Source organism: Prenolepis imparis, unplaced genomic scaffold, assembly GCF_030444845.1.
Source record: "Prenolepis imparis isolate NDT839.2.m4 unplaced genomic scaffold, iyPreImpa1.0 SCAF_8, whole genome shotgun sequence".
NCBI classification, from domain to species: Eukaryota; Metazoa; Arthropoda; class Insecta; order Hymenoptera; family Formicidae; genus Prenolepis; species Prenolepis imparis.
In genome coordinates, this window is record NW_028141166.1 from 8,142,795 (window position 1) to 8,169,577 (window position 26,783).

At 38.9% G+C, this 26,783-nt stretch overlaps 2 protein-coding genes across 3 annotated transcripts in view; one reads left to right on the plus strand and one right to left on the minus strand.

Annotated features, from left to right (window-relative positions):
- The window catches only part of Dnmt3 (DNA methyltransferase 3), a 140,809-nt gene that overhangs the window by 15,531 nt on the left and 98,495 nt on the right, over nucleotides 1–26,783 (plus strand). Inside the window, exon 4 of the mRNA XM_083043664.1 lies at nucleotides 579–895. Within this exon, the coding sequence (XP_082899790.1) occupies nucleotides 775–895 (121 nt within the window). The 5' untranslated portion in view covers nucleotides 579–774. The remainder of the gene's footprint in view (nucleotides 1–578; nucleotides 896–26,783) is intronic.
- The window catches only part of Tdg (Thymine DNA glycosylase), a 111,266-nt gene that overhangs the window by 8,779 nt on the left and 75,704 nt on the right, over nucleotides 1–26,783 (minus strand). For both annotated transcript variants that reach the window (XM_083043667.1, XM_083043669.1), the window contains 2 exons: nucleotides 21,727–21,796; nucleotides 3,382–3,531 (listed from right to left, as the gene is read on the minus strand). In XM_083043667.1, the coding sequence (XP_082899793.1) occupies nucleotides 3,382–3,531; nucleotides 21,727–21,796 (220 nt within the window). The remainder of the gene's footprint in view (nucleotides 1–3,381; nucleotides 3,532–21,726; nucleotides 21,797–26,783) is intronic.

The following is a 26,783-nucleotide window of genomic DNA, read 5'->3' on the forward strand; positions in this document are numbered from 1 at the left end:
TCTATTTTATCTTGTAAGATATTTGGAATCAATTGCTCTACTCTCTAATATAATCGTTATTAATTTAAGTGTGACATTATTATATAATAATAATATATTATATAATAATAAAATTTATACATAGATTAGATGTATATAACATAGATTAGAAATTACTATTTCAGAGTAAATTGCAATTGTCAGCAAGAACATTAAAAATATATTTAATAGCGACTTAATAATAATGAGAACGCATTTAATGCTTCTATTTTATCTTGTAAGATATTTGGAATCAATTGCTACTCTCTAATATAATCGTTATTAATTTAAGTGCATAATTTAATTAACATATTTTTCCAGAATTATCCGAATTTTCGATTTTTACAAATATAAATATAAATATAAATATATCTAATATAAATGTTATATATAATATTAATAACATATTATATATTAATATAATATTATAATATATATATTATAATATATTATACAATAATATATATTAATATAATATAATAATATATATTAATATAATAAATTAATATAAATAACGCGCGACATTTTTCTAATGATAGATGAATTGAAATTAATTTCAGGGCGGCATTTTCGAGCAATGGGGTATACACAGCACAGCTTTCGGCAGGACGGTGCATGCTGCGATATGCCTTTAGGATTAATTGTGAGTGGTTAAGTTGGCAGTACTGGCGTTTCCCGCGTCGCGTACACAGTACACGCATGGCCGCGAGTCGCGAGTGATTGTGTCGTTAAAAAACGTTCCGGTTTGGCAACGAAATGGAAGAAGGAACGATCGACACTCCACCCGGGCACGAGCATTCGGAGACGACGGTCTGGATCCCGGGTTCGACGGAGGAAAACGGCCTCTTACTCCAAAAAACCGACGGTCGCCGAAACGGTGAGCACCCTTCGATCACGATCCATGCTATAATCTTTCTCGCTCGTTTTCGGTGATACATGTAACAGAGACGAGAATTGTATCTAATGGCGACGCACGATAGAACTTTTTCTGCGAGATGCGTTGCCGATAATTTTCTCACTTACGATTACAAAGTCAAGCGTTCTTTCTTCTTTCTAGATATTAAGGTGGAATATTTTGACGAGATATCTCTCTCGTTTATTGTACGAATAATGTCGTTTAGCACGAAATTCGCCGAAAGAGCGGATATTAAATAACTTTTTATCTTCTCGTGAAGTAATTAAAGATGCACTACAAAATAAGCCGAGTTGACTAGTACATTTTATATTATTCAATCTAACTTGTTTAGTTCACTTTTTATATTTTATATTTTATGAGCATTTGTTTATTTTTAATTCCATCTTCTTTCGGCATATATTTATTTCATTCAGTATACATAATACGTAACTTGAGAAGCAGCACACATATTATTTTACAAATTTTGAGAAAAAAGTTTTTTAAAACATGTTATAAATTTATAACCTCGATCAATATAAAACAATCGTACGTTTTTAAGTACATTTGCGTTAAAAAAAAGACCAATTTCTCTTCAACAAATTGTTATTAAAATATGATTTCGTTTGGGACACCACACACACACACACACACATACATATACATACATGTATATATACATATATGTAAAACTTCTATGAGCGTATTCACGAATGAAGGACTAGAATGATCCGTGTTGGGTTGCCGGATGTTTCCTTTCGTCTAGTCGGCAGACATAATTCTCTTCACTAACACACATGCACGACGTCGCGTTTACCACAAAAGACGGTGGCTCACTCGGCGACGAGAGAGATAACGCGCGACTATGGATGTTCACGACATGCAAGTGCGACACGTGTAAGTTGAACGGGACGATGAGAAGCGACCGATCCCCCCCCCCCTCCCCCCTCTTATCTCTCGTCAAGTACCGCATGAGTTCTGAGAATCTCGGATTATTGTTTTTTTTTTTTTTTTTTTTTTTCTGTTTAGCTTTTACTATACCCACGCGTCACTCGTCCCATTCTCGGTGCGATTATCGTTATTTCTATCGAATTTTGCGTACACATGCATATCACACACGAACCACGTGGACACAATTATCTTTATCTCGCGAGTTATAGCCCGAAATATTACTTTTTCTTTATCATTTTTTTTTTTTTTTTTTTTTTTTAATATTACGTAATCTATTTGTCTTTGTTTAACGTCTGATGCCGGTGATTTTTGCATTTTGTTATTATTTAATCGAGCCACGTGGGCGCGAGGTTAATGATCTTTGTCAAATTAAAGTCCGAAACACTATTCTTTTTGCCATTTTTAAAAATATATTTTTAAATTTGTTATTTATTTTTATATTCCACACATCTTTCACAAACATCGCGGAAATTTTTAATCGCCGACTTCTCTCTGTCTTTAGTAATATTACACCCGCACAACTTCATATCTATTTCTTAGTGAAAAAAGTACTTAATAACTCGTAACTCGGAGTTTGGAGGAAACCAAAGAATATATAAAATCTAGGTATACTCTCTCTACAGAGTGCCGGTGGCGCGACCTAGTCGTTGTGGTCCATAGGACCCACAAAAAAGTAAGCAAGAACTTGAGTAGTAAGTAGAATCGACCAGTCATAGGCGAGGATGCCTGAGAACCTAAGATCGATTGGTCAAGTCGCTTACCTCTCAAATTTCTATCGCTTACATTTTCTCATGTAAACCTTTAGAACGGCCTTATTATGTGTTCTTGTTGGACAAAATCTTATCCCTGGCTAAGCACGTGTATTAGTAAACGTAGGCCTAACATCGAAAATTCACATTTCTGTAGGTAATACAAAAATGTTTTTATATATACATCTTGATAAGTGTTAATCTCAAATACAACGTAATTTCATAAATTTTAATTTTTAAGTAATATTACTTTTAATTCATATTACATATTTTACATTACGAGCAATATATGTATATTGTATATATGTATATATTAATATAACGTAAAACGTAATATTAATTAAAAATAATATTATTTAAAAATTAAAATCTGAGACACTGTATATACATCTTAATAAGTTAATCTCAAATTACAAAGAATTTCGTAGATTTTAATTTTTAAAAGTCTTTCTAATATATGTATAATTATATCGAAAAAAAAAGTAAAGGAATACAATTTTCGTATATAGATTAATAAATAAAATTTTATTTATTTATTACGTATTTATTACGTATTTATAAATAAATAATTAATAACTATTCTCTTTTATATGCGATAAAATATAAACCGCGCTATGAGAAATATATAACGTGAATATAATATGAAATTTAGATTAATTTTCTCGCGAATTACGTCAGAGTGATATCGGCTTATGCAATGATTATTTTCGACCATTTCGTAATTATCTCGTCGTTCATTTGGGAGAAACGAAATACACTCGGCATACTGACCTTCTTTAATTTCCTTTCTTGTGAGATCTGCACTGCCTTTCGTCGCACGTGATACCATATTTGTAAAACCGATTCCGAGGCGCAAAAGCTTGTAATCGTCGTCCGCTGTCAATGGCTCGGGTGTGAGACCACTCAGATGCAAACATTTCCCTGAAAAGAGAAACAATGAATATAAAATTATTTAATTATATTGTTTTTTTATTTATTATTTTTTTATTTATTTTTTAATTAGCACCCTGTGGCTATAAATGGTTTCCAGTTTGCATATCTGTAATTTTTATATCCACATTTACATTATTCCTACTATAACTTGTCTTTGTCTACACAAAATTATTTAACTATATAAATTAATTGTAAGATCATAATGGGGTCGCAGTAATGAACCTCATTACTTCACATCGCGGAGCAATCAATTTTGTCTTATTGATTTAAAATTTCCAGAGAAAAATATTAAATCTTTAAATTAAATAACTCATAAATTATTATATTTTACAAACATTTTCTTTATATTTTTTACGTCTTTCGTAGTAATTTTAACTATGAAAAAAAGAAATTATTATCATAGTCGAGTATGTTACATGTATCACCAAAGTACATGCGGGCAGCTTTTAAAATTTTTAATGAAATTGATGTCCTCGATATTTTACGCAATCTATTTTTAATTTTAATTGCATAATGTTAAGCATTAAATTGCTTACTTGCGGCCATTATTATAACGAAACGTATAATTGCAGTCGTCGCATGAACGGCCAAATGACTTCGCAAAGCTATTGTTCCGCGCGAAATACTCCGTATTTTGTTAATAGGCCGCGCTCGACTATTTATATCCCATTAAATAAACGATCTAAATTTTCTGATAGGCATAATAAAGCCTCGCCCCCCGGCGAAGCTCTCGCGCGGAGATAATGGAATTGTTAGAACAGAAGCGAGCGTATCTATTGTAATAGAAATGACAACCATTGTTGTTTCCATTGTCGATGGATGATTCGCGTTGGTATCATTTTGCGTGGATTACTAAAATCATCAGTGAATTTTATCATCATTTTTTTCCAACATTTAAAAGATATATTTTTATCTGAGAATAACTTGCTGATAATGACCTACGACGGAATACAAATTTTAATTTAAGCACTGAAAATTTCCTTCATTTTTTATTCATTATAATTTTTCAAACAACTGATTTAATTATTGTCGTTTTGATAAAATGGCAATTCCCAAGTATTGATTAAAATTAATAAGGTATTTTATAATTAATTTACAACTTCCACACGAAGTGTACGTAAAGCACAATGATTAATTTTTAGAATATTTTAAAAATGTTTCCTCTTACACCAAAGTTTCACGCGAATATGGAAAGAGCATTTTCGTTTTACTAACAATAAGATATAAATTAATCCCGTGCAAGATGCACAAACGATTAGCGATTGACTTGGTAGGCGAATGTTTGTGTTTGAATGTTGCAACAGCGACAATTAGCGTCATGAATCGCAAATTTCCATTGTATAAATAATAAATAACGCGTATAAATATAGCGTATACAAACATCGGTAAATCGTATGGACGACAATTCGTTCTAAATATTGACGTATGAATGCTTGGCAAATGCGCGCGATCGTTTATTTCGTATCGCAAAAACAAACACGGCGTTCAACGCGAAACGTTTAAAAGGTACTCTCGCGCCGGTTTTTCCACCGCGATTATGCAGATCGGCGATGCCCACGGAAAATTCAAACGATCGTTTTTACGATCGTGCGGATGGGCGAGTAAGTGGCAGGTTGTGTCAGCCAGGTAATTCTCGGGGAGTTTTGTAATTCGACGTTTCTCCACGTTTTGCCATAACATTGTATTGCCGTATTATCGCGGCAATTTGGCGGTTGAATGCTGCGACGCGCGCTTTGCGGACGTTACAGAGGTAGAACCGACGTAAAAGGATTAAACAGTTTGGAGGTCAGACGTGTGTGCATATGTGTGTGGTCGGTTCTTGCTATACTTTGTCACGTAAAGTTGGATTATGACTCCGCCTTGTTCCGTCCGTGCGGCTAGATATAATTGCTCGCCACTTGCGGAAGTTACTTCGGTGACTACAAATAAATTATTTACGTACTGGAGTCACTTCGTAAGTCCCTTTACGCGTTACACCTTGTTTGTCGCCTCGCGTATTCTAATCGCTTGGATATTGAAGCTTAAAACTCTTTACCGAAAAAATTACGCAGATAATAGGAATTTCATTTAAAGATAATGTCTGTAGAAAACAATAATATACGTGACTATTTAAAAATATTTTTATCGAAGCATATATATTATAAAGAGGTCTCTCTTTTAAGTGATCCAAAACGAACATTGCATTTTTTTTTTTTATTATTGCGTGCGCGCGGTTATATTTCAAAGACAATATTAAAAGGAATAATTAACGCAGAAATGAAAGTGCGCGTTCTCTCGTGTCACATTGAACATATTTAACAAGAAACACTGCGAAGCAATAAGCGTGTCCCTTTCCCTTCGTTGGTGCGCGAACAAAAAAAAAGAAGAAAGGAAAAACAGGCCAGATAAATCCTTTACCGTTCACCGTTATGGGCACGCACACAGATATACCCGCACACACGTGTTCACGTACACGTGGGGCGAGACAACACCCCGGTGGCGCGAAATTACAGTCGTCGCCAAAGTCTATCCCGCGAGCGTTTACCCCCGGCAGCAGATAGAGATTTATGACGCGGCCTCGGGAAATTCTCTCTCGCTGCTTTACTCCAGTGCCACCGACCTACAACGGGCGCGCCGCGCCACGCCGGCACGACCTTGGAGAACTTTGGAACAAAGTTAAACGCTCGTCCGCGGCCGTTGCACGCTTTCCGGCATAACGTGCCCGACCTCCAAGTCCGCGGGAAAAGGTACGAGCAGCACGTGTGTACGTAATATTACGAAGACGGTGGTCTCGAATTTTATAAAGCGAATTATTTGTATTTTTTTTCTCCGTCAGATAAAAACAAATTTACGTAATCAGTGTAGGGATGGAAAGATTAGATAGAAACTCTAAAGAGTCGATCGCGCTTGTATTCTGTAATTTTTATACTTTTTAATACTTTTCTTTTGAGCTATATATACGTTTCTTATATATCCTTTGCCGAAAACTTGCGAATTTCTCGCGCGAAATATACACACACTGCTGACGAACAATGTTCGTAAGTTTAATGTGCACGTAGCTTAAAGCTTGCCTTCGCGAAGGGGCGATTGGGACCATAAGAAGGAGACTAACGGCTGATCGAACAAACTTTATCGGGGCGAAACGCGACCCTCCTCCGTCATTCACGACGCTAACCTAACCCAACTTGACTTCGCTCGACCTTCCCGCCTCGTCGGCTGCTTTATGGTGTTTCGAGCGAGGGTGTGAAAAGTGTTCTCCCCCTGTACGCCGATGGAAAGCAAATGCGCGCGTTCCCGGCGGTCGAGTCGTTCGTAAATTGTGACTCGTCTCTGATATGGACGTAATCGGGGTGGAACTTGAGGATCCTATGCGATCTCGGGCGCGATCTTTTTTAGGATTGGGAAATTATGGTAATTTATGGGAAATTCGAGAATTCTCCGAGAGGAAAGAAATGTTGAGAACGTAAACCTCTGTTACAGACAATTTTTTTTGAATGATATTTCTCTATAAAATAAATTATGTCTTAAGTGACATGTTATTGTTAATTTATCGCTCTTTCGACTGCTACGATTAATAATACTAGCATCTTTCAAAGGATGTATTTAATATTTATGAAAGTAAAATAATGCAGAAAAAATATTTACATTTTTTTAAGCATCCGACATATCATGAAGTAGAAATAAAATAGAAATATAATACAAGAAGATATGTCATAAATATTAAAATCAATGTAAATATTTTTCTGTAATGGAACCATTTGTATTCACAAATAATTTACGTATATATTTTTACCATATTTTTAATAATGAATATCTCTGAATCGTGCAACTCAATACATAATCAATATGTGATATATGAAATCTGAAGATAATATTTCCAATCTACCAAAATGAAAATATCCGAATAATTAATTTCAGCATAATCTCATTTAGTATCAAGAATTAATCATATATAACTGATATTCGCTGACAACCGTAGGAAATATCAATCGCAACCTGCAATTCTTCTCAAATCTACGCGGCTCTAGTTTCGCATATCTTTACATATCTCGCCTCACATATTAATACGTAATTTCAAATGTGTTTTATTTAATTGAAAATAACATATTTTAAAGAAATAATTTTTAGAATTTAATTAATTTGATGAAAAGCAACATTATATAATAATTCGTCTTAAATAGAATTCAATCGGTCTCTCTAATCTATATATATCCGCAACAAGTATTTGCTCAATATGATTTAGATAAAAAGTCTATCGTGTTATGACACAACAGTAAAACTCCGAGATTCTCGCGACGCACCAACTTCCCAAACTTTTAGACTTGAAAGCTGCCGTAGTATGTCCGACTTAACTCGCTTTATGGAGTTCCGGACATCAGGAAAAGCGCAACAGGACCTTCCGTATCGCATTTTTCTTCTCTCCTATTTTTCATCCCCTTCCCTCCCTCGACTCTGGGGTTCTTCTCTCGTTCTCGTTACGAGAGGTGCGGCGAGCAACGGTGTTCGGGAAGAAATATCGTCCTTGATATTTTTCTAATGCACGGGAGAACCCGACCCTCCTCCTTCATTTTCAGGCAACGATAATGACACGCGAGGGAGTTGCTCTCTCGGAGAATCTCGGCTATCATTTAGCGCGAAATGTACAATTTATTATCTAAACGGTCGCTAACTCGTTACGATTATATGCGTGGATTCCTCGCAATTGTGTAAGATTCTGTAACAGCATTTCCGGAAGGAAAATATATACTACGTTGACTATCGAATGACGATTATACACAGTGCCTGTTTCTTAGTTTTGGCGCCTTTGTGAAACTGTAGTAAAGTAAATCGCAGAGTCACATTTTCTTTAACCTTCGTTCTCCAGCGCTTTCTTTCGTGACTTTTCATCAGATTTTCAGATTAGATATCTTTCATAATGAAACGAAGAGTTGCGCTCAATTTTTTTTTTGTTATTACAGTATAAAATAAAACAAATTTTTTGTAAAAATATATACATATTAGTCTGTCTGACTCTGAAGATCTTAGTTATTATCGCTGAAATAATCCGACGATGAGCATTGTTAGTCTCGCGTTTTATCAAAACGCGCGGATTTTTTCTCGATCGACGAGTATATTCGCCTTCGAAACAACGTGAAATCAACACGGACGATATTTCTCGCTTGTCGCTCGGACGAATAGCGAGTCGTAACGAATGACGACGACTATCGCGAATTTCTCAAATCTCCATTGACCCAGATTTCGCTTCTTTTTTTCCTCTCGGATTCTGAATGAACCCTCGGTTTGAGTTTGCGACGGTGGCGAGCAACGAGGTGGCGGCAGGAGAGAGAGAGAGCGAGAGAGAGAGAGAGAGAGAGAGAGAGAGAGAGAGAGAGAGAGAGAGAGAGAGAGAGAGAGAGAGAGAGAGAAGGGATACACGATGGGTGGCGAGAGAGAAGAGGGTGGCAAGCAGGGGGGAAACCAGGTGAAAATCGATGCAACCGAGAGAGACCTGTGCGTGGGTAACGTGGGAGACCGCGCCTGGAAAATCAATTTTCAGGGTTTTCCAGGACGAAGACCCGTCGGCGGCGACCTAGGAAACGGTCGAGCGTTCTGAACGTTGCTCTCTTTTTCCCTCGTCGTTGCCTGTGTCGAGGATGGCGAGAGGAGGACGGTGTGGCGAAAGGGGGAGGGGGAGAGAGAGAGAGAGAGAGAAGCGGGCGGGTATATCTCAGTGCCACAATTTGCGAACGAGCACGTATTAGATCCAGGTGTGCTTAATGATATCCCCAGCGCGGAAGTCTCAAGACGCCGGGCGCTTCTTTTCTCACTCCCGGATGTCCCGAGTAATTTCAGCTTTTGTGTTCGCGCGCACACAGCCGAGGGTATTTTTTTAATTAAAACGCGCCGAGGGGCCTTTGGGCCGCGTCAAGCGAATTCGGTCACTCGCGCGCAACTTTGAAGCGACTTTCCTCCGTCCGATACGGCGAGTCCGGCTGTTAAAATGAGATAATAGGGAGAAACGTCCTTCCAGGACGATTCAAGCGGGAGATCTTCAACGGCGCGACGCTCTCTCGTGTTAGGACCGCCCGCGTCTCGCAGTAATTCCGCCGACGTCTCTGTTATCCGAGACACAATGAGATACAGTTTCACAAAGGCGCCAAAGCTAAGAAACAGGCACTGTGTGTAATCGTCATTCGATAGTCAACGTAGTATGTATTTTCCTTCCGGAAACGCGCTCTTTCCTTATTCTAGCTTCTCAAATAACTCCTATAACTTACTGTCCGTTAACATATTCTTTAGAATTCTTAGTCCTACTTTATTGCTGTCTCTTTTGTTATGTTCGGGAAATAAGGTTCGTCAATTAATCAAGCGAGTTAAATAAGCTTACAATTAGTTTGGAAATATTCGTGTATTTGTTTTTTTAAATTGTATAATCTAGCTAAAATACATGCAAAATATAAATAAATTTATGGAAAATAAAGTTTGCTCGTAATTAAAATTAACTCGAGCGCTGATGAAAAAAAAAAGACCTTAATCTTTAAAAGATTCTGAGTGGATCGATCACGGTATTCAATGACGCTCGAGAGAAAGATGCTCCGTAAATCGGAAAATAAAGTTCGCGAACGACGATCGGATGAAATCTCAATGTTGTATGCATTTGCGTAGTCATGAGGGTACCTTTGTTCGAGCGAGATATCCAAAGGAGAGAAGATAAAAAAAAAAAGAAACGTAGGGCACGCGAAATTCTAGGAAGGTAGTGAATGTGTACGGACTATAAGCTGCTATCGAGCGGATAGGCGTGCGACAACCCCTCTCCCTTCGCCATACCTCCCTCGACCGTCCCACCGAGTTCCCTTTTTCCTCCTGCTCGCCACCCCCTAACTACCCTCTGCCCTCCCTTTCCGCCCTTCTCTTCCTCTTCCTCCACCATCTCCTCCTGCGCCCCTCTTGGACCGAGCAGCAGCGGCAGGGTGGTCGGTGGGTGGAAAAGGGTGGAGGCTGAGGCTACACGTTTTCCCACACTCGCCCTTTCCGCCCTTCCCCGACCCTCTTCCCTTCACCATCCATCGCGGCACCCTTCGCCCATCTCGCCCTTGCTCGACCTAACTCTTCGCCCTCGCATCCCCTCGCCTTCCTCTTCCTCAGTCTCTCTCTTTCTCTCTCTCTCACTCTCTCGCTCTCTCTTTGCCTTTTGCTCACTCACACAGCCGCCACTCATTATAGTTACTACCACTGCTGTAGCCTCGACCTACACCACCTCCTTCTTCGCCATCTCCTTCGTTGCCACCTACGACAACCGACCGCCAAAGGACGGTCTTGCGTCTAGTGATGGCCCTCGAAGCAATATTCACTCGCAATTCTCGAGCAAAGTGCGAATGTCCCGGAAAATGTTGTCCATCGAGCATCATATTAATTCTCTGATTCACATCTGGGTCTCACATATATACTGACGATTTCTTTAAAATAATATTTTTAAATATTATATATTATATATATTCTTCATTTAAGATGCTGCAATAATTTTGCACATCTTGAATAATAATTATATCTTTGAATAATAATAATATCTTTTGAAATAATAAATCTATAGCGTTGAATTTTAAAAATAGAAATTTATTATTTCAAAATAAAGAAATTATTTGCATCATTGTTAACCATACATACGCGATATAATACGATACGCGAAAATGTCGATGTCATTACTTATATCCCTCTCTACATTTAACTCTGACTACGTCGATAGTTAATGTTACGTGGGTTATATCATAAAGGTTATTCAGCAATAAAAAAATATGGAAATAAAGGGATATCTAATTTTTAATTTCGTCTGGCCTAGCAAACTTATGATATTTGATTTTATTCTCCCCATTATATATTTTGAATAATATAAACAATTTTCACAAATCTGACGCTTTAATATAAAATTTTCCATGTTTGATATATAATATTGATATTACATAATTTTTCTCTCATAGCGTACACAACGCCATAATATTCAAATCAAAATAAATATGGCATTTTAAAATTAATGCGACAATATGTACAAAACGATGATATCGACTATTTGTTTTTAAATATCATTGAACTTTATCGCATGTATAATAATTAATTTTAACGCGTCGCGTGCCTTCTAATTATTACTTCTCGGGAATATAATATTATATGCGCATTCAACTGGTCTGAATAAGTTACGAAAATAATCAATAAATTCTCTCAATGGATCGCCATTCAATGGCTTGCTTATTACGTTTCCTTTCGTTTAGCGGGATTATATACGGTATATGGCGCGCACGCGGTTTACTCTCCTCTCTCTCTTTGCAGTTACGACGATAAATTACCCGAATCGCAGAGAAAGAAAACACGGGAAACGAAGTGTACCCGCGAGTACTCATTCTCCGTGTACCTACCCGCCTGACCGCATTCCGACAATAATCACTTCATCCACTGTCTGTGCCGGGGCGACGGCGGACCTTAACTACTTTCCACTTACGATTTAATTCACCGTCGGCGTATACGTTTTATATTGTCCGGCAATTACGCGCCGCGGAAAGATTTATCATCGCGCTTGGGAATATTGAAATTACCGAAGCGTCTCGATACGCTCGCGCAAGTGGAACGTGACTTATCGATTAGAAACGTTGAATTATCGAAATATACTGCTTGTCCTCGAATCGAATATGTTTTCTTTTTGTTTGTCTCTAACTTGTTATCTGTTAATTTGGGCAGCAGAGTGAATGTAACGCAACGAAAACTTTATTCTTCGCGGATTTTATTTTTCGGATAATAATCTTTACTTCGACAAAATAATGCTTCCTCCATTAAATCTCGTTTGTCAAAATTAAGAAAAAAATATCTATGTAAATTATATTTGTCTCTTATAAAATTTGACATTATATGCACCTTAATTAGATTAGAAACGTATCGCGAAACGGAATTGAATTATCCGGAAAATTTCATTACGATTATGATAAGATACGAAGGAATTATTCGCAGAATATGATAAAATCTTTCTCATAATAAATCTCGTGGCTGATGTAACACGAGAAGCGACATGTGTAAAATATTAAAAGATTCAAGAATCGTGCATAATTGGAACGAAACATTAGATTTTTGTTTTCCTTCTTATATACCATTATACACGTGAAAAAAAAATAGAATCGATCGATCGATTAAACTTTCTATCGTATAATTATCGAAATATAAAACAAAGTAACGAAGAAAAAAAACGCGAGAAGAACTCTCAAATAAGATATTGCAGAAGTATCATCCATTATATGGGTCGTTATTATCTAATGTCGTTCCAAAACAACACATAACAACAACAACAACAACAAGAGGGCACAATTTCCCGTTATGCTTCACGTGTAACATCAGCCTTAAGGTTTTCACGTGCGACCATCGGCTCGCATAATCGATTATCGATAGACGGCGGGGAGGATAATCTCGGTGCGAAAGCTCTCCGAGCGATGTCATGACCCCTTAAGAACGCTCTTCTCTATAGGAAAAAAGTTTCTCCGATAGAAAACTTCGACCGAGTGCCGTGAACTATCGAACCGGCGCGCCGACCAGCGTGGGTAAAGGATTGCCGCGTGTGTGTATATATACACGGCGGTTATAAAATAACCACACGACAATCTGGATCGGTCGAAAGCGATAAAAAAGTAAAATGTTTTATATTTGTGTGAAAACACTCCCCCGAATTGATATGGACGCGAATTCGAGACTCGAAACTTTTATTTCCCGAAACATCGCTATAAAAAAAAGAATAAAAATACGATTTGAAAGAGAATGCGCACCCCATGCACCCCATATGTTGTTCTACGCTATGATACGTACGATTCGTGAAACATTGATAAACGTTGTCAGGAGGGATATAATTCTGCGTATCTTGCGCTTAAACGTGCACAATTTTCCTTAGATATATTGTGCGTACGTGCTATACAAGTATAATTCGCCTCCGGAGATATTCATAATACATTACGTTTTTATCTTCTCTTTTTAGAATATAGATTTAATACAAATTAAATAAATTTAAAAACTCGCAAATTATGCAATTAGCCATTATTTTTTACATTTGTTTTAACATTTTATTAAACACATATTTGATTCAATGATTTCCGACGTATTATGCAACGTATATTTTTGTGATAATAGAAAACTTTCGCGCGTTATTTAAAAAATTACTTATAAATTTTCTATATATAAAATAATTTATAAGCAATTTTTTAAATATATATATATATATATTGGATGATTGCAAAAGTTCGTGCCCGATTTGAAGTTATTACCACCATCTATGCAAATCGGGCACGAACTTTTGCAATCATCCAATATATTTATAGAAAAATCATATTCTATAATGAGAGGATATAATATTTAAAAAATTATCTTGTTGAAGGGGAAATATTTTTTCAGACTTATATCTGTTAGAAGAAACATATTGTATATTAATAAAAGTGAAACTATTTTCGTAGATTTATGTATCTCTGTATCGATTTATAATTAACATAGGAAATTTCGGGGTCTCTGAAATAATTTCGTCAAAGTAATAAGGACACGACTTTGTCCTCGAAGAGAGTCCCTGCGATTTCGCGCAGCTGTCGCGGGCGATTCGCGCCCGACCAATATTTCCCTCGATAACGCCGGCTAGTTACCCTCGTTAGGTCGGTCGCGGCGCACGGCCAACTCTCCGAGGGTCTCTTACAACAAGTTGAACAGGGGGTCGAGGTCGCCATCGAGGGTGGTCGGTCGGTCGGTCCGGAGCTGAGCTGCGCGTTTGTGTACGTCGCGTCGCGTCGCGGAGACTCTGCTTGGCACGACCACGAAAAGTTTCGCCGGTCACGTTCAACTTTCGCGCAACGTACGAAAAAGCATCTCTCTCGCTCTTTCTTCTCGCCGACGGCGACGAATTAGGTCGGCGACCGAGTGCCCCCGAGTGCCGTATCGTGTCGCGAACAGCCGCTGTCCCCCGGATCGACAAGACGAGGTACCTCTCTTTGGCCGAGAAAAAGTTTTTCCTCCGCGGAGAGAGAGAGAGAGAGAGAGAGAGAAACCTTCGATAGACCAACAAAACGAAGTTTTGCCGCGATTCGTCACGAAACCGTACTTTGCGGTACATTATGTCTTTTCCTTTTCGACACCGTTTTCGACAACGATTTGTTGAAAAATTTAACGATGCATGTTGGAGAGATGTTTTTCGGTGATTTAAAAATAATTATTACATAATAGATGAGTTTTATTATTAGCTCGTTTTACAGCATAATAACAGTGAAGAATTATCAGACGTTAAATAAAGAAAAACGTAGTTTAATATATATATGTGTGTTAAAATAAAAGATTATAAGAAAATTTTTCGTGCCAAGATTTGAAGGAAATTATTATTAATTTAAGGATTTAAGCACACATTTTTATTATCAATTTTATGTTTATATATCAATTTTTTGAAAAGTAAATTATATATATTCTGGGAATTTAATTTTATTAAACCATTATATGTGGATAAAATATTGAAATTTCTAAATAATATTATTTTAAAGAAGGTTAACTCGGTTAGGCTCGAAATTGATATATGCATTTTTAATATTTAATTCTCGTATTCATTTAAACTTTGTAATGTGTATTCGTTATAAATTAAGATATTTATAACAGCGATCACGGATGACGATAGTCGTCTCTGATTTTAGCGCGATTTAAATTCCAGCTGCAGAATGCGGTTGACAGGGCTAAATAATAAAGTCGATCAATCAAGTCCAATTTTGGTACCGTCCGAGTAACTTCGCGCGCGAAGTGGGTCATCGACCGAATATACTGCCCTACGAGAGCATGTCGCGTGTGCGTTCGACGTCCGTCAACGGCGAAGAAATATTTGCGCGCGATAAAAGCGAAATCTTCCGGAACGCGTCTGGTTTCGGTTTTCCCATTCGCTGATTTTTTTTTTTTTTTTTTTTTATAAATCGCGCAGAAATAATCGACCATGCGCAGAAGCCGCGAAAAATCAACAATGCGTCGAAAATGTTTGCGAAGATGAGATATTCGGGAAATTACTCGTGCATATTTTGCATTGTGTGAAAAAGTTTCCCGCTAGATTGGGTCGCACAATCGATTGTGAGAGAAAAAGTTTTTCCTCTTTCTCGACGCGCTTTCGGGACGCAATCTTAGATACAACCTCGCAAGTGTCATGATTCAGCATCGGGAAGCTGGACGAGGAGCATAATTCGAAATACATATCGTGAAATATATATATGTTTTGATATTAATCAAGATAACATACAGATGCTGAGCTTAAAAAAAAGTAAATTTTAATTCATTTCGTCTACGATTGCAATCTATCTTTTCATTAATACACGATTTATATCACTTATATTAATTAATAGTGAATTTATAATAATAATACTATATTGTTTTTTTTTTTCATCAATTTCATCGTTTTTATCTGTTTAAATTTAATTTAATTGTGAATTTATTGTCGTTAATTAAAATGTTTTCGTCGACTTGTGCGTTTGCTTTCTCTCACGACCGTGAAAAAAAATCGTACGCGTAACTCTCTTAATTTATTGCTAGAATTGAAGCAATTTAGGCAAAATTCTGGATTACGCAGTGTCACAACCAGCGGAAAGCTTCTCAAAATGATAACCGGGGCGTCGCAAGGCGTTTGGCAATTCCGCGAAATCGAGTCGTCGCCGGCGGGAAAATCTTCAAACTAGTTGCGTCCGTGTGCCGGAGAAACTTTTTCCCTCAACATTCCGGAGGATATAAACTGCGCGCGCGGCGAGCGGCGGCGCGAAACTTCCGACCCTTAACCCGTTTTCAGATGTTCTCGAGTTCGCGAGAGGGAAGTTCGAAACTTTGCCGGGATGTCTTTCGCGGATTACATTCAATCAAATATGCACGATTCCGGGACAAAATCTTAATCGAAATCCTATGAATATAATGTTCCAAGTAATTTCGCGTTAGCGTTTCTAATTTAATTCTTAAATGTGAATGAAGATATAGTGAATGAAAAAGGAAATTTTCACATATGCGTGAAATTCGATCTTGTTTTTATACACGATTTATCTATGAAAAATATATATTGCAATTCGCTTTTAAGCGCAGTATATCGAATTTATTAATTTAGAGAGCCAGAGTGAATGCGTATTCTCTTTAAAGGAAGGATCTAATAAGGAAGTTATTTAACATTGCAAATTAGAAAGTCTTAAGTTTTTATGACAATAAAACTTTTTACTTAACCTTAAGCAAACTTTATCCTAACACAAATTTGATTCGAGAACTAATGGCATATTTAATGTGCCTCAAGTCTTTCAAATTTTTGCCAAGAAAAAGATTTTCTAAATTTCATCATAGAAACTGTAATTAGGAACAGGAAATACTATTATCCTGAGACATTTGATACATTATAAGTAGATAATATTATGGATCTGCGGATGGGACATTTCACGATGCGTTATCTGCAGTAACATTGCGGTAACATGATTATAACACATTGTAAAATACAGCATACTGTTGAACCGGACAAATGCGTGTAACAGGTTCGCCATGTAATGAGCCGAGTGCATTTGAATTTGAATGCCGCAGAACTAATTTACGCCTAATATATATCATAGTGATATATTAAGAATATGTATTAAGAAATGATAAAATTAAAAAAGACGGAAATTAGTGAGAGTAGAAATGTGAATGAACTCGTTATTATATACATATATATATATATATATATGAGAATTAAAACGAACAATTATGATACGTGTACCTTGCTAGACTTTACATATATATACATGTATAAATTATAATTTAACTAATTATATAATTTATAAATCAATACCGTTTTGGCCAATTTCACATTCAAATATGTAATTCAATCTCTCTATCATTAAACGGATTTACGTCACACGGGATAGATTTTAAGCATATCTTTCCGCGCAAGACAGGTATATATATAAATATACTTCTCTCTCACATGTTTATCATTTCTTCCAAAATCTTGTGATCGCGTTATACATCCGTGGCGAGTTATTGCATTATACACTCCGCGAAGGTTGTACGATTTGTTGGACGGATTTCACAGAAATGATGAAATCATTTTAAAATTTTCACTCGAGAAAGAGTTTCCAGCTTCTCCGGCGAGAAATCACCACGAACATCAACAAGATGAAACACTTATCTCGCGAACTCCACTACGGGGATAAGAAAACAGAGATCGAGATCTCGGACGCGCGAGCGAGCGAGCGAGCAAACGAACGAACGAACTTCCTCCTTACCGATCTAACGGGTGAATCACGGCCCCGTTAATCGACCCTACCGGCTCACCCCGAAATTACGGAAAAGAGCCGCGTATCTCTCTCTCTCTTTCTCTCTCTCTTTCTCCCTTTCTGCGTGTGTTTCGCCCCTATATCCCCGGTGCGGTCTCTCGACGTTACAATGCGCGCACCACCGATGCACGACGCGCGATACTCGATTCGCGCGTTGTATAATGGTCGATCGCGGCTTCGACCCTCTTCCGAGCCATCGAACGGCCCGAACGCGGTCGGATTTTTCGACGTTTACTGCCTTTAGGCCCCTGGACCATGCGTCCGCCACCACCCTCTCTCATCCCCATGCTCCCCCGAATACTCAAATTGACCCGTCGTGCTCGATCCACCCCTGCCTTTCCCTCCACCGCTGTTCGTAGCGAGCAGAGAGTTTCCTCCCTCCCTCTCTCTCTCTCTTCCACCCCCTGCCGCCGCCGCCAGTTGCCACAGCTTCCAACCTTTTTACCCCTGTACCAACCCTGCTTTTTCCCCCGTTCCGCCCAGCCGCCCTTCTTGCCAACCCTACCACCTCCTACCCTTCTTTTTATTCCGTTCTCCCTCACGCGCACCACTCATTATAGTTTCTCCTTCCCTCGCCGCGCACTACCTCTCTCTTTCTCTCTCTTTCTCACCCTCTGCATCTCTCACCCTCTATCTCTCTCTCTATCCCTCCTTTCCCAAGCCGCCTCCATCTCCTCGTCCTTCTCGCCCACCACCATCCACTCACTCGCTGCTGTTCTCCCTTCCAACCTTACACGTCGACCACCCTCCACCCGGTTCAACGCTCTACCGCAACCCTGGGAAAACCCTGGAAAATCCAGCGGCGTGCACCTAACTTCACCGTAGCGTATGTGTGTATATACGTATATGTACACATATGTGTGTGTGTGTGTGTGTGTGTGTGTGTGTGTGTGTGTATATATATATATATACATATATATATATATATATATATATATACATGTATATATGTCGCTCGCGTATGTATCCATGACACTTGCAAGCAGAGGTTGTGTGTATCTACCGGGTGTCTCGAAACCGCTTTTTTTCGTTAGGGGGATCTATGATCAACTTGCAAGGTGAAGGAAGAAACTTTCCTCATCAAATATATAGATGCGTAAATTATTCATCATAATCATGAGTCGAAAATGCAATGAATTATTTGGTTAATTTTATATAGAAATAATTTAATATGACTTTAATATAAAATTATGAAAAAATAAATGATTTTTTTCCGTAAAAATTTTCGAGAAAAACATCTGCTTCGAATAGACGGGAGTTTCTTAGATGGAGGGAAACAGCGTTAGTTTTCGAACATCCTATATGCAATGTTTCATAATACAGCTGCCGCAGGAGGCATGCGTAGGTGGTAATAGGCATCGGCCAGGACGTTAGCGCGAAAATTGTTTATTTAAAGCCCGCACGGGGATGGTCGCGCGTGCGCCGCGTCGGTGCACGCATTGGAAATTGCGTGCATAAGGATGGCGGACGTAAACGCGCGTGAATATATATGCCGTGCGAGTCGAAGCAATCGCATGCGCGTTTATTTCATTTCTGGGCGTTGTTAAAAAAGTCCGAGGAAATCTGGTAAAATCGCGAAACACGCCGGGAAAATCAAAACAATTTCGGGGGGAATCTATTTAGGAAGGTCGGCACAATTTTGCGCCGCTTTGACGAAAGAGATGGGATTTAAAAAAAAATGCCTTGATATTATTAGCGTGTTTGAAGCGTTAAAAGGTAACGAAGTTGACTCGAGCCACACAGTACATAGTTTCGTAAACCTTCGAATTAGAGGTAGAGATTTTATAGTAGTGCGTTGCGCGACATACATAATGTAAGGACCATCTCTATTTACGTTCTTCTGGTGTTTCTTCTTTGCCGTCATAAATAATACAGCGTCTGGTTATAGTTATTACACTTGCGATTAATAACGCGTTAATAGTTAAACCATGCCTTACGTACATTCACTTACACGTGCGTGCCCGATATCTTATATATATTGTCATTACGTTGGTACGGATGCAAATATTTGATCGCGATACACTCGCGGACGAAAGTAAACGCTTACGGCTATTACGGCAGTGCAATAATCGGGCGCGTAAACCTGCAGGTAGCCGCGGGTTTGTATTATATATTACGCTACATTACATTAAGCATGTTGTATGCGTACAGCGCACCCACCGCTGATAAGCGCGCGAACTCGTGCGGATACACGTAAATCGGGGGCGGGTGAGGGAGGACTACCGGCAGCGATACGTCGCCGGTGCATGGGGGCGCATTAATACGCACGTGCTTGCCGTGCGTGCGCTTCGGCAGTTGCATCCAAGATAACCGGGCGTAATCGTTATTCCGTTGTCCGGTTCGTCAAGCCGAGCACGAATCCAAGAAACGCGCAGAAACCGCATTTTATCCGGAGCGCGATATTTCTCGCGAGAAATAATTATTCCTTTGATTAACGAGTCAATTATTACCTTTCTATTTTATATATACCGACATATGTTAAACACACAAGTTTCTATTGATACATCATTTATATTAAGATTTATTTTCTGAATTTTTTATAAATATAAATTTTTCTTTTATATATATGTCGAATTAGTTTTCCCCTATTTTTGATAGAAAAATTGTTAAGCCATGCGAAGGGATGCAACACAAAGGACGCAATTATTTCGGCATATTTCTCCCGGGGGCGAGTTTTTAATCTGAAATTGATGAAGATTTTTATAATGTCTATTATACACGCCGCATATAAATCAAATTAAAATGTATTAATCGATGTTACAAGCAGCGCAAAAAGAAAATAAATACACGGTATATGTATACGTGAGGGTTGTGCTGTATTAAAACTGTAGATTTTACAGTCCATGCCGTGCGAGTGATTTATGCGCGTTGCAGCGGCTCTCGTTGTGTGCTCATCGATGCAGGCTTCGCGATTTCAGATCCCGGGTGTTTCCCGGTGCAGAAAAAAAGCGCGAGATGAGGGCTGGAACGGATCATAGGGGTCGCGAGAGACTCTCGACGGGAGGGTTTTTCCCGGATCCGCGAATTTTCCACCGTACTCGTCGGGGGCGCGTTTTAGTTTTAACTACGAATCCTAGGTTAACATTTATCAAAATTCAGATTGTGCATTTTTTTAATCAACGTAAAAATCAACTATCCGAAGTCGATGCATCGATGACATATTTCTTCTCATAGAAAATTAATTCGTCCCAGTTCTTTTTCGGAGCTCTTTACGTGAATGATAATCGTTCCTGCGGCAGTCTTCTCCCTTGTATCTCACCCTTTTTTCCTCACTGACTCTGATTTTCTCGTTGACTTGATAATTACTCTTTACGAAACGCGTCTAAGACGAGGCGCGCGCGCGCGAAGCGCACTTGATTTTCTCCGAGCGAGTATAACGTTATGCAATTTTATGCGGAAACTTCGAGACGCAAAGGCGAGGCTCGCTTGCAAGGCTATGGTAATGGTGTGGGATCGTTAGCGCCATGATTGTCGAACACATTGATCGCTCGTTTATACAGATGTTCGGAATTCGAATTGCGAATTTACGCCCAAGTGGTGGTTACTATCAATGGCTACGAGAGACTCTTTCTTTTATACGCTTGCCTTTCACTTATTATTATGACTTCACAGCTCATAATTTTCATCGCGAAGCACTTTCTTTCTTTAATTTTCTTTAGTTTATTTTGCTGCTCATTCGAAGTGTGAGCTTGATAATTAAATTAGGTAAATTAGTTATAATAATAAATTCTCAAAAATATTAATAATATTAATAAAATGTAGAACTTTTTTAATATTTTTAACTATTTTATTAATTAATATTATTATCACCATTTAAGGTAATTTTTTATTTTATTATCACGATTTAACTTTTTGATTTTTGAAAATGGGCATGTAAATATAAAAGCTAATATGTAGATAAACATATATTACTCACAGAAATGATTGCCAGGTCCAGCGTAGTGATGTCCCTTATATGCCGCGAATAATCCGGGGTTGATACCAATCTGTAAAATAAAACGAGAAATTTATTAGAAATTTTTATTTGTGTGTTCTAGATTTTTATCTTACATAATTCGCAATTGAAATATTATCTAATCAAATCGCGAATATGTTTGCATTAGCACAGGCATGATTAAATCATCGTTATTTTAATTAGCCATAATCGTGATACAAAAAATGTAGAAAGGTATTCTTAAGTCCACATCACTTTGTTCTTCTTTCTCTGAAAACTCTTCGTGTCGATCTCTTAGAAATTATTACTTTTATTCCCAGACTTATTTCCGTACTTCGAAACGGCAAAGTTATTGTCTCTGCATCCTCGAGTTTTCATCGAGTTTTTCTAGACTCTGGAGAGAAAAAAACCTCGTCCGGGAGAGACGAGTCATTCACGTCACGCGTCGCTGTCGATGTAATTAATTTCGCTTTCTACCGATTATAAAAGCTAAGTCGAGACTTTAGAGAGAAAAGCATTCACTTTATTTTTCGATATTTTTCTTGTCTAGCACGCGATAAAAGAGGCACGTGTAAACGGGGAATCGATTGTAAAATCCGTATGTTTTAATTAAGGCAGACCGTATCGTAATTAACTACACATAAACATGACTAACCATTTATAAATATAATATAAAAATTATGCACGGATAGCTTGAAATTGACGAAGGAATTTTGATGAGCAAAAGTTTACAAAGTTCAGACGCATTCTTCTTTGAAAAGAGATATTTTTAACTCGACTCGAGTTTGCGTTCGATCATATCGTAATCATAAATATATAAATGTATAACAATTAAATGAAACATATATTATGGAAATACATATATATAGTTTGAACGTTCGCGATATGTGCATAATGTTTAATTTAACTCCAAAAGCTTCCTAAAAAGATACGCTCGACGAGAAATTGCATGTATCCATATCATATACGACGAAATTAATTCCGTTATTACGAGAGCAATGCGTACTTCAATGCAACATTTTTAATCTGCAAAATGCGAAATTGCAAATTGTCAAAACAAGTCCTGTTTCGCGAGAGCTTCGAGCCGCTGTCGGATGCTTTGGCGTTTCTCACATTGAAAATTGTGCAAAAATATTAAACGTAATTAAACTAACATATTTCTAATGCGCGCTTCTCATTCATCGAATAATGAATGACAATGGCCAGGATTAAATAAAATTTTCGCCTCCCGTTCAATTTCGCTTTAAGAGAGAGAGCTCGTCTAACGTCTCTCTCTGTGTGCACTTTCAATCTTTTTTTCAATTTTACTCGATTTCCTATGAATGTAGCCGCATCAGCAGATTGCATTGGAACAATGAGTGCTTTTTCAAAATCAAAAATGGGATAATTGAAACCCTTGGTTAAATGGAACAGCGCGATGATTTTTCGATGTTGAAATTAACAATTTTTATTTTTCAACGGATTCTCTGAATACATAATGAATATTTCATCTCTTTTTAACATGATTTTATAATAACTAATAATATAACTAGAAAATTATATTGCCTTTTTTATTTTGATTATATACTCTCTCTCTCTCTCTGCTTGTGATTTTGTTAAATAATAATATTAGTAGTCGCTTTACTTACTAATCCTCCTCTCCTCGTTTATGCTTAGCTAATTTACATTTTTTTTTCGAGTAAACGAGTATCGTCTTTCACATTTTTCGCGAAAACCATTAATTAAACCTAATCACGTGCGCGATGGTACGCTGCACTTCCTCGCGCTATATTGTTAAATCGAGAGAGAGAGCGAGAGAAAGAAAAGAAAGAAAAAAGAGAGAGAGGATCGATTTCTTTCCCCGTTTCGCGACTTTACGTGCGCGCTTCTTACTCGCGATTATGCAACGGCGAAGCGGGAAGGGGGAGGGAAGGAGGAGAAGAGAAAGAGATGGAGGAGGAGGCGCAGGTGCGGCGTTGGTACCTGTTGCACAACCGCATTATCTTCGCTCCTCGCTCCGCCGGTTAGGTAATTAATAACGACAAAGTCCAAGGATACGTTATGCGCGCGGTCGCGCGAGCACCATTAGACGCGCATCTCGCTCGCTATTAAAGCCTCCTCTTGTTCCTCCTCGTCTCCGATGCACTCTCGCAACTGACCTTTTCGCAAGTGCAAGGTGCGCGCGGGGGGAGGGAGAAGGGGACAGGGTGAGAAGAATCTCGTGTCGTAACTTATCGACGTTTATCTCTCGCGCCTAAGCCACGTCTCGTCCTAGCGTAGACGTCCTCGCGTAAATAGGGATTAACATTCACCGTGCAACGAAACGGCCCCGTACACTCGTCGAGATAATTGCATGACAAAGTGCACGTTCCGTAGGACGTATATAGAAGCGTGCGTTCGTGCGCATTTGTGTGGGTTCCATTAAGAAACCGCGACGCGTCCGCGAAGTGTACGAGAAGGGATCGGCGCCTGATTAGTTTGAATTCTTCGGCGGCTCTCCTGTATTCTCTCGCCTCCGTTTTAGCGTTGCATTGAAAATGCGCGGCCCCCGGGGGATGTCGTTATGAATAATACCTTGTGAAACAGCACGCTTGTTAAAGGTAGTTGAATGAAGATCGAAATGATGAGAATATTGCGAGAATTTCTTCATTCTAAATTCGTAGTACCTGGGAATTTTGAGAATCCCGTCTTTCCGTCTTATTTCGCGGTTTCTCTCTCTACGAAAATTATTAATTAATTGAGATAATCGACACACACACACACACACACACACACACGTTATAATAATGCATTAATAATGCGGCGAGAAATAGGAAATGATGTCCAATTTTTATGAATGTAAATTTTATCCTTTCGTAAAAAATTCGAGAGCTAAATGACTTGTTTTTCAGCTGTTTAATAGAGATCTCTCTCTGAAGCATGAGGCGCGAATGCTTTACGCGCCTATTGAGGAATCTCCGCGTATCTCTGCGATTCGGATAATGCATTTCTCGATCGCACCTTCGATTCCAAATAAGCGAGAGAGAGAGAGAGAGAGAGAGAGAGAGAGAGAGAGAGAGATAGAGAGAAAGCAACGACACACGACCGACGTATATCGCGTCGTCAAAATCGCGTTATATTGTTAGTCGCATATGAGCGAATCCTCCTCCTCCTCTTCCTCTTCCTCCTGCTGCACACCGCCGCGTATGTGTACGTGTCCCTCCATCCCCATCCCCCGTAGCCCACCGTCGACATAAAGTACGTATCGCATTAGCGCGTTAACGCCAATGCGTTAGCCGCTCGGCCGGCACCGAATGGCGGCCGGGATAAACGAGGATAAAATGACGGGCGGGGGTGGCCACGAGGTGGTGGTTGAACGTGAGGAAGGGTGTGGAATTGTCACCGATTGAAAACAACGCGCGTCGCTCACGTAGGAACGGTGCCGGGGAAATGCGGAAAGAGGGGCGGGAAGGGGAGAGACGGATAGAGAATTGAGGGGACGAGGCAAAAGCAGGCAGGGGGGTGGTCGCGCTGGGGGTGCACCAGGGGGTGCATTCTATGGGGAGCAGCGAACAGTGTCCCGCTGCGTTCGATTACAACGTCGGGCGTAATAACCGAATTGCCCACGGCCCGTTAAAGCGTTTACACCGCTTGACGGATGATCGACCACGGTGACAACTCGTTTCGGGTAATATATGAATATGGACCGTGGAGAGAGCGTTAACAGACTCCCCCGATGAAAATGGCCGACGGCGTTCGTGCCTTATTTTGCGATAAATAACGCGCCCTCGCGAAAGTCGAGACTTTCTTCGCGCGGAAAGAGAGTGCGAAAGTGACTTTTGTGTGTGTCAGGGGGTTTTTTTTCTTGCCTCTTCTTGGCAAAGTTTCGTGGAACGATGGAAATCTCGAGAATGTGAATTTATATTGTATACTTGTAACGAAATAACGAATTAACTCGAGGAATTAATAAGGATTTTTAGTGCAAGCTTTGGAATTTATGCGTTTTGTGCTGTATGACTGTGTAAATGTACAACACACATATATTTCCATTGTAAAAATTTAATTTTTAGCGGCGCGTTTGTGTTGTAAATTAATTGATAAATTACCTTAATGGTGCTTTTAGTCAGTGTAATACTATATAATGGTGCGCGCGTTACCCAAAAATAAGATAATTCCATTATCTTAAAAAGGACCGAGGGGGAATATAAATCAAGCCGCGTTGGCGGGACGTTTCCACGCGCGATTAAAATACCGAAATCGTCACGAGCCTCTCGGTTCCGTTCTCATTTAAGTCACCCCAATTTTGATAACGACGACCATATATCGGATTATAACAATCACTCGTAATGACTGTGATGCTCACCCGTTAAACTGTTTATACCCGTTTACACCGATATCGGGTGATCGATCAACGCGTGGCGGGTCGTCGCGTTTGTAACGAGAACGTAATTCCCATTCTCTCGTTTGCATTCAATAAAGATGACGCGCGTTGACGAAAATGACATATATATATAGCGTGGAATCGTCCGAAATTGTTTTTGGATTCCAGTCCGCTTTCAGTGTCGAACGACTTTCAGCGAAACGAATCCAGCAGATTTGTTAAGATTTCAACTTGTTTTAATCGCGACAATATTTTTCATTTTACAAAAGTAAACTCTTACCATCATTTTCCTCTCCTGAAAGTACAATATATCATTAGATCATTAGTAGCCAACTCATTATTGATTTCACCAACTATTCAATTAAAAGTTTAACACCCAAGTTTTCTCTCTCTCTTTCCATTCTTCCTTTTAGTTTCAATTCTACAAAAGACTCGATCAAGTTAACCGACATCTGTGAAACTGGCCCACTCTGGTCCACTAGTTTCTCTCTTCCTCGACTCACGAAACGGAATGACCGGCGTTTCGCGTGATAACCGAATCGCGCACGGATCATTAAAGCGATTATAGGCCGGCTGTTGCGGAGGCGGCGATTGCCATTTGTCGTTGCCGCGTGCAGAGAATCCTCGCATTTTCGGCTTCAAGATGGATTCGCGAACCGGGCCGCACGCGCACGTCTGATTAATTGCCGTCATTCGATCA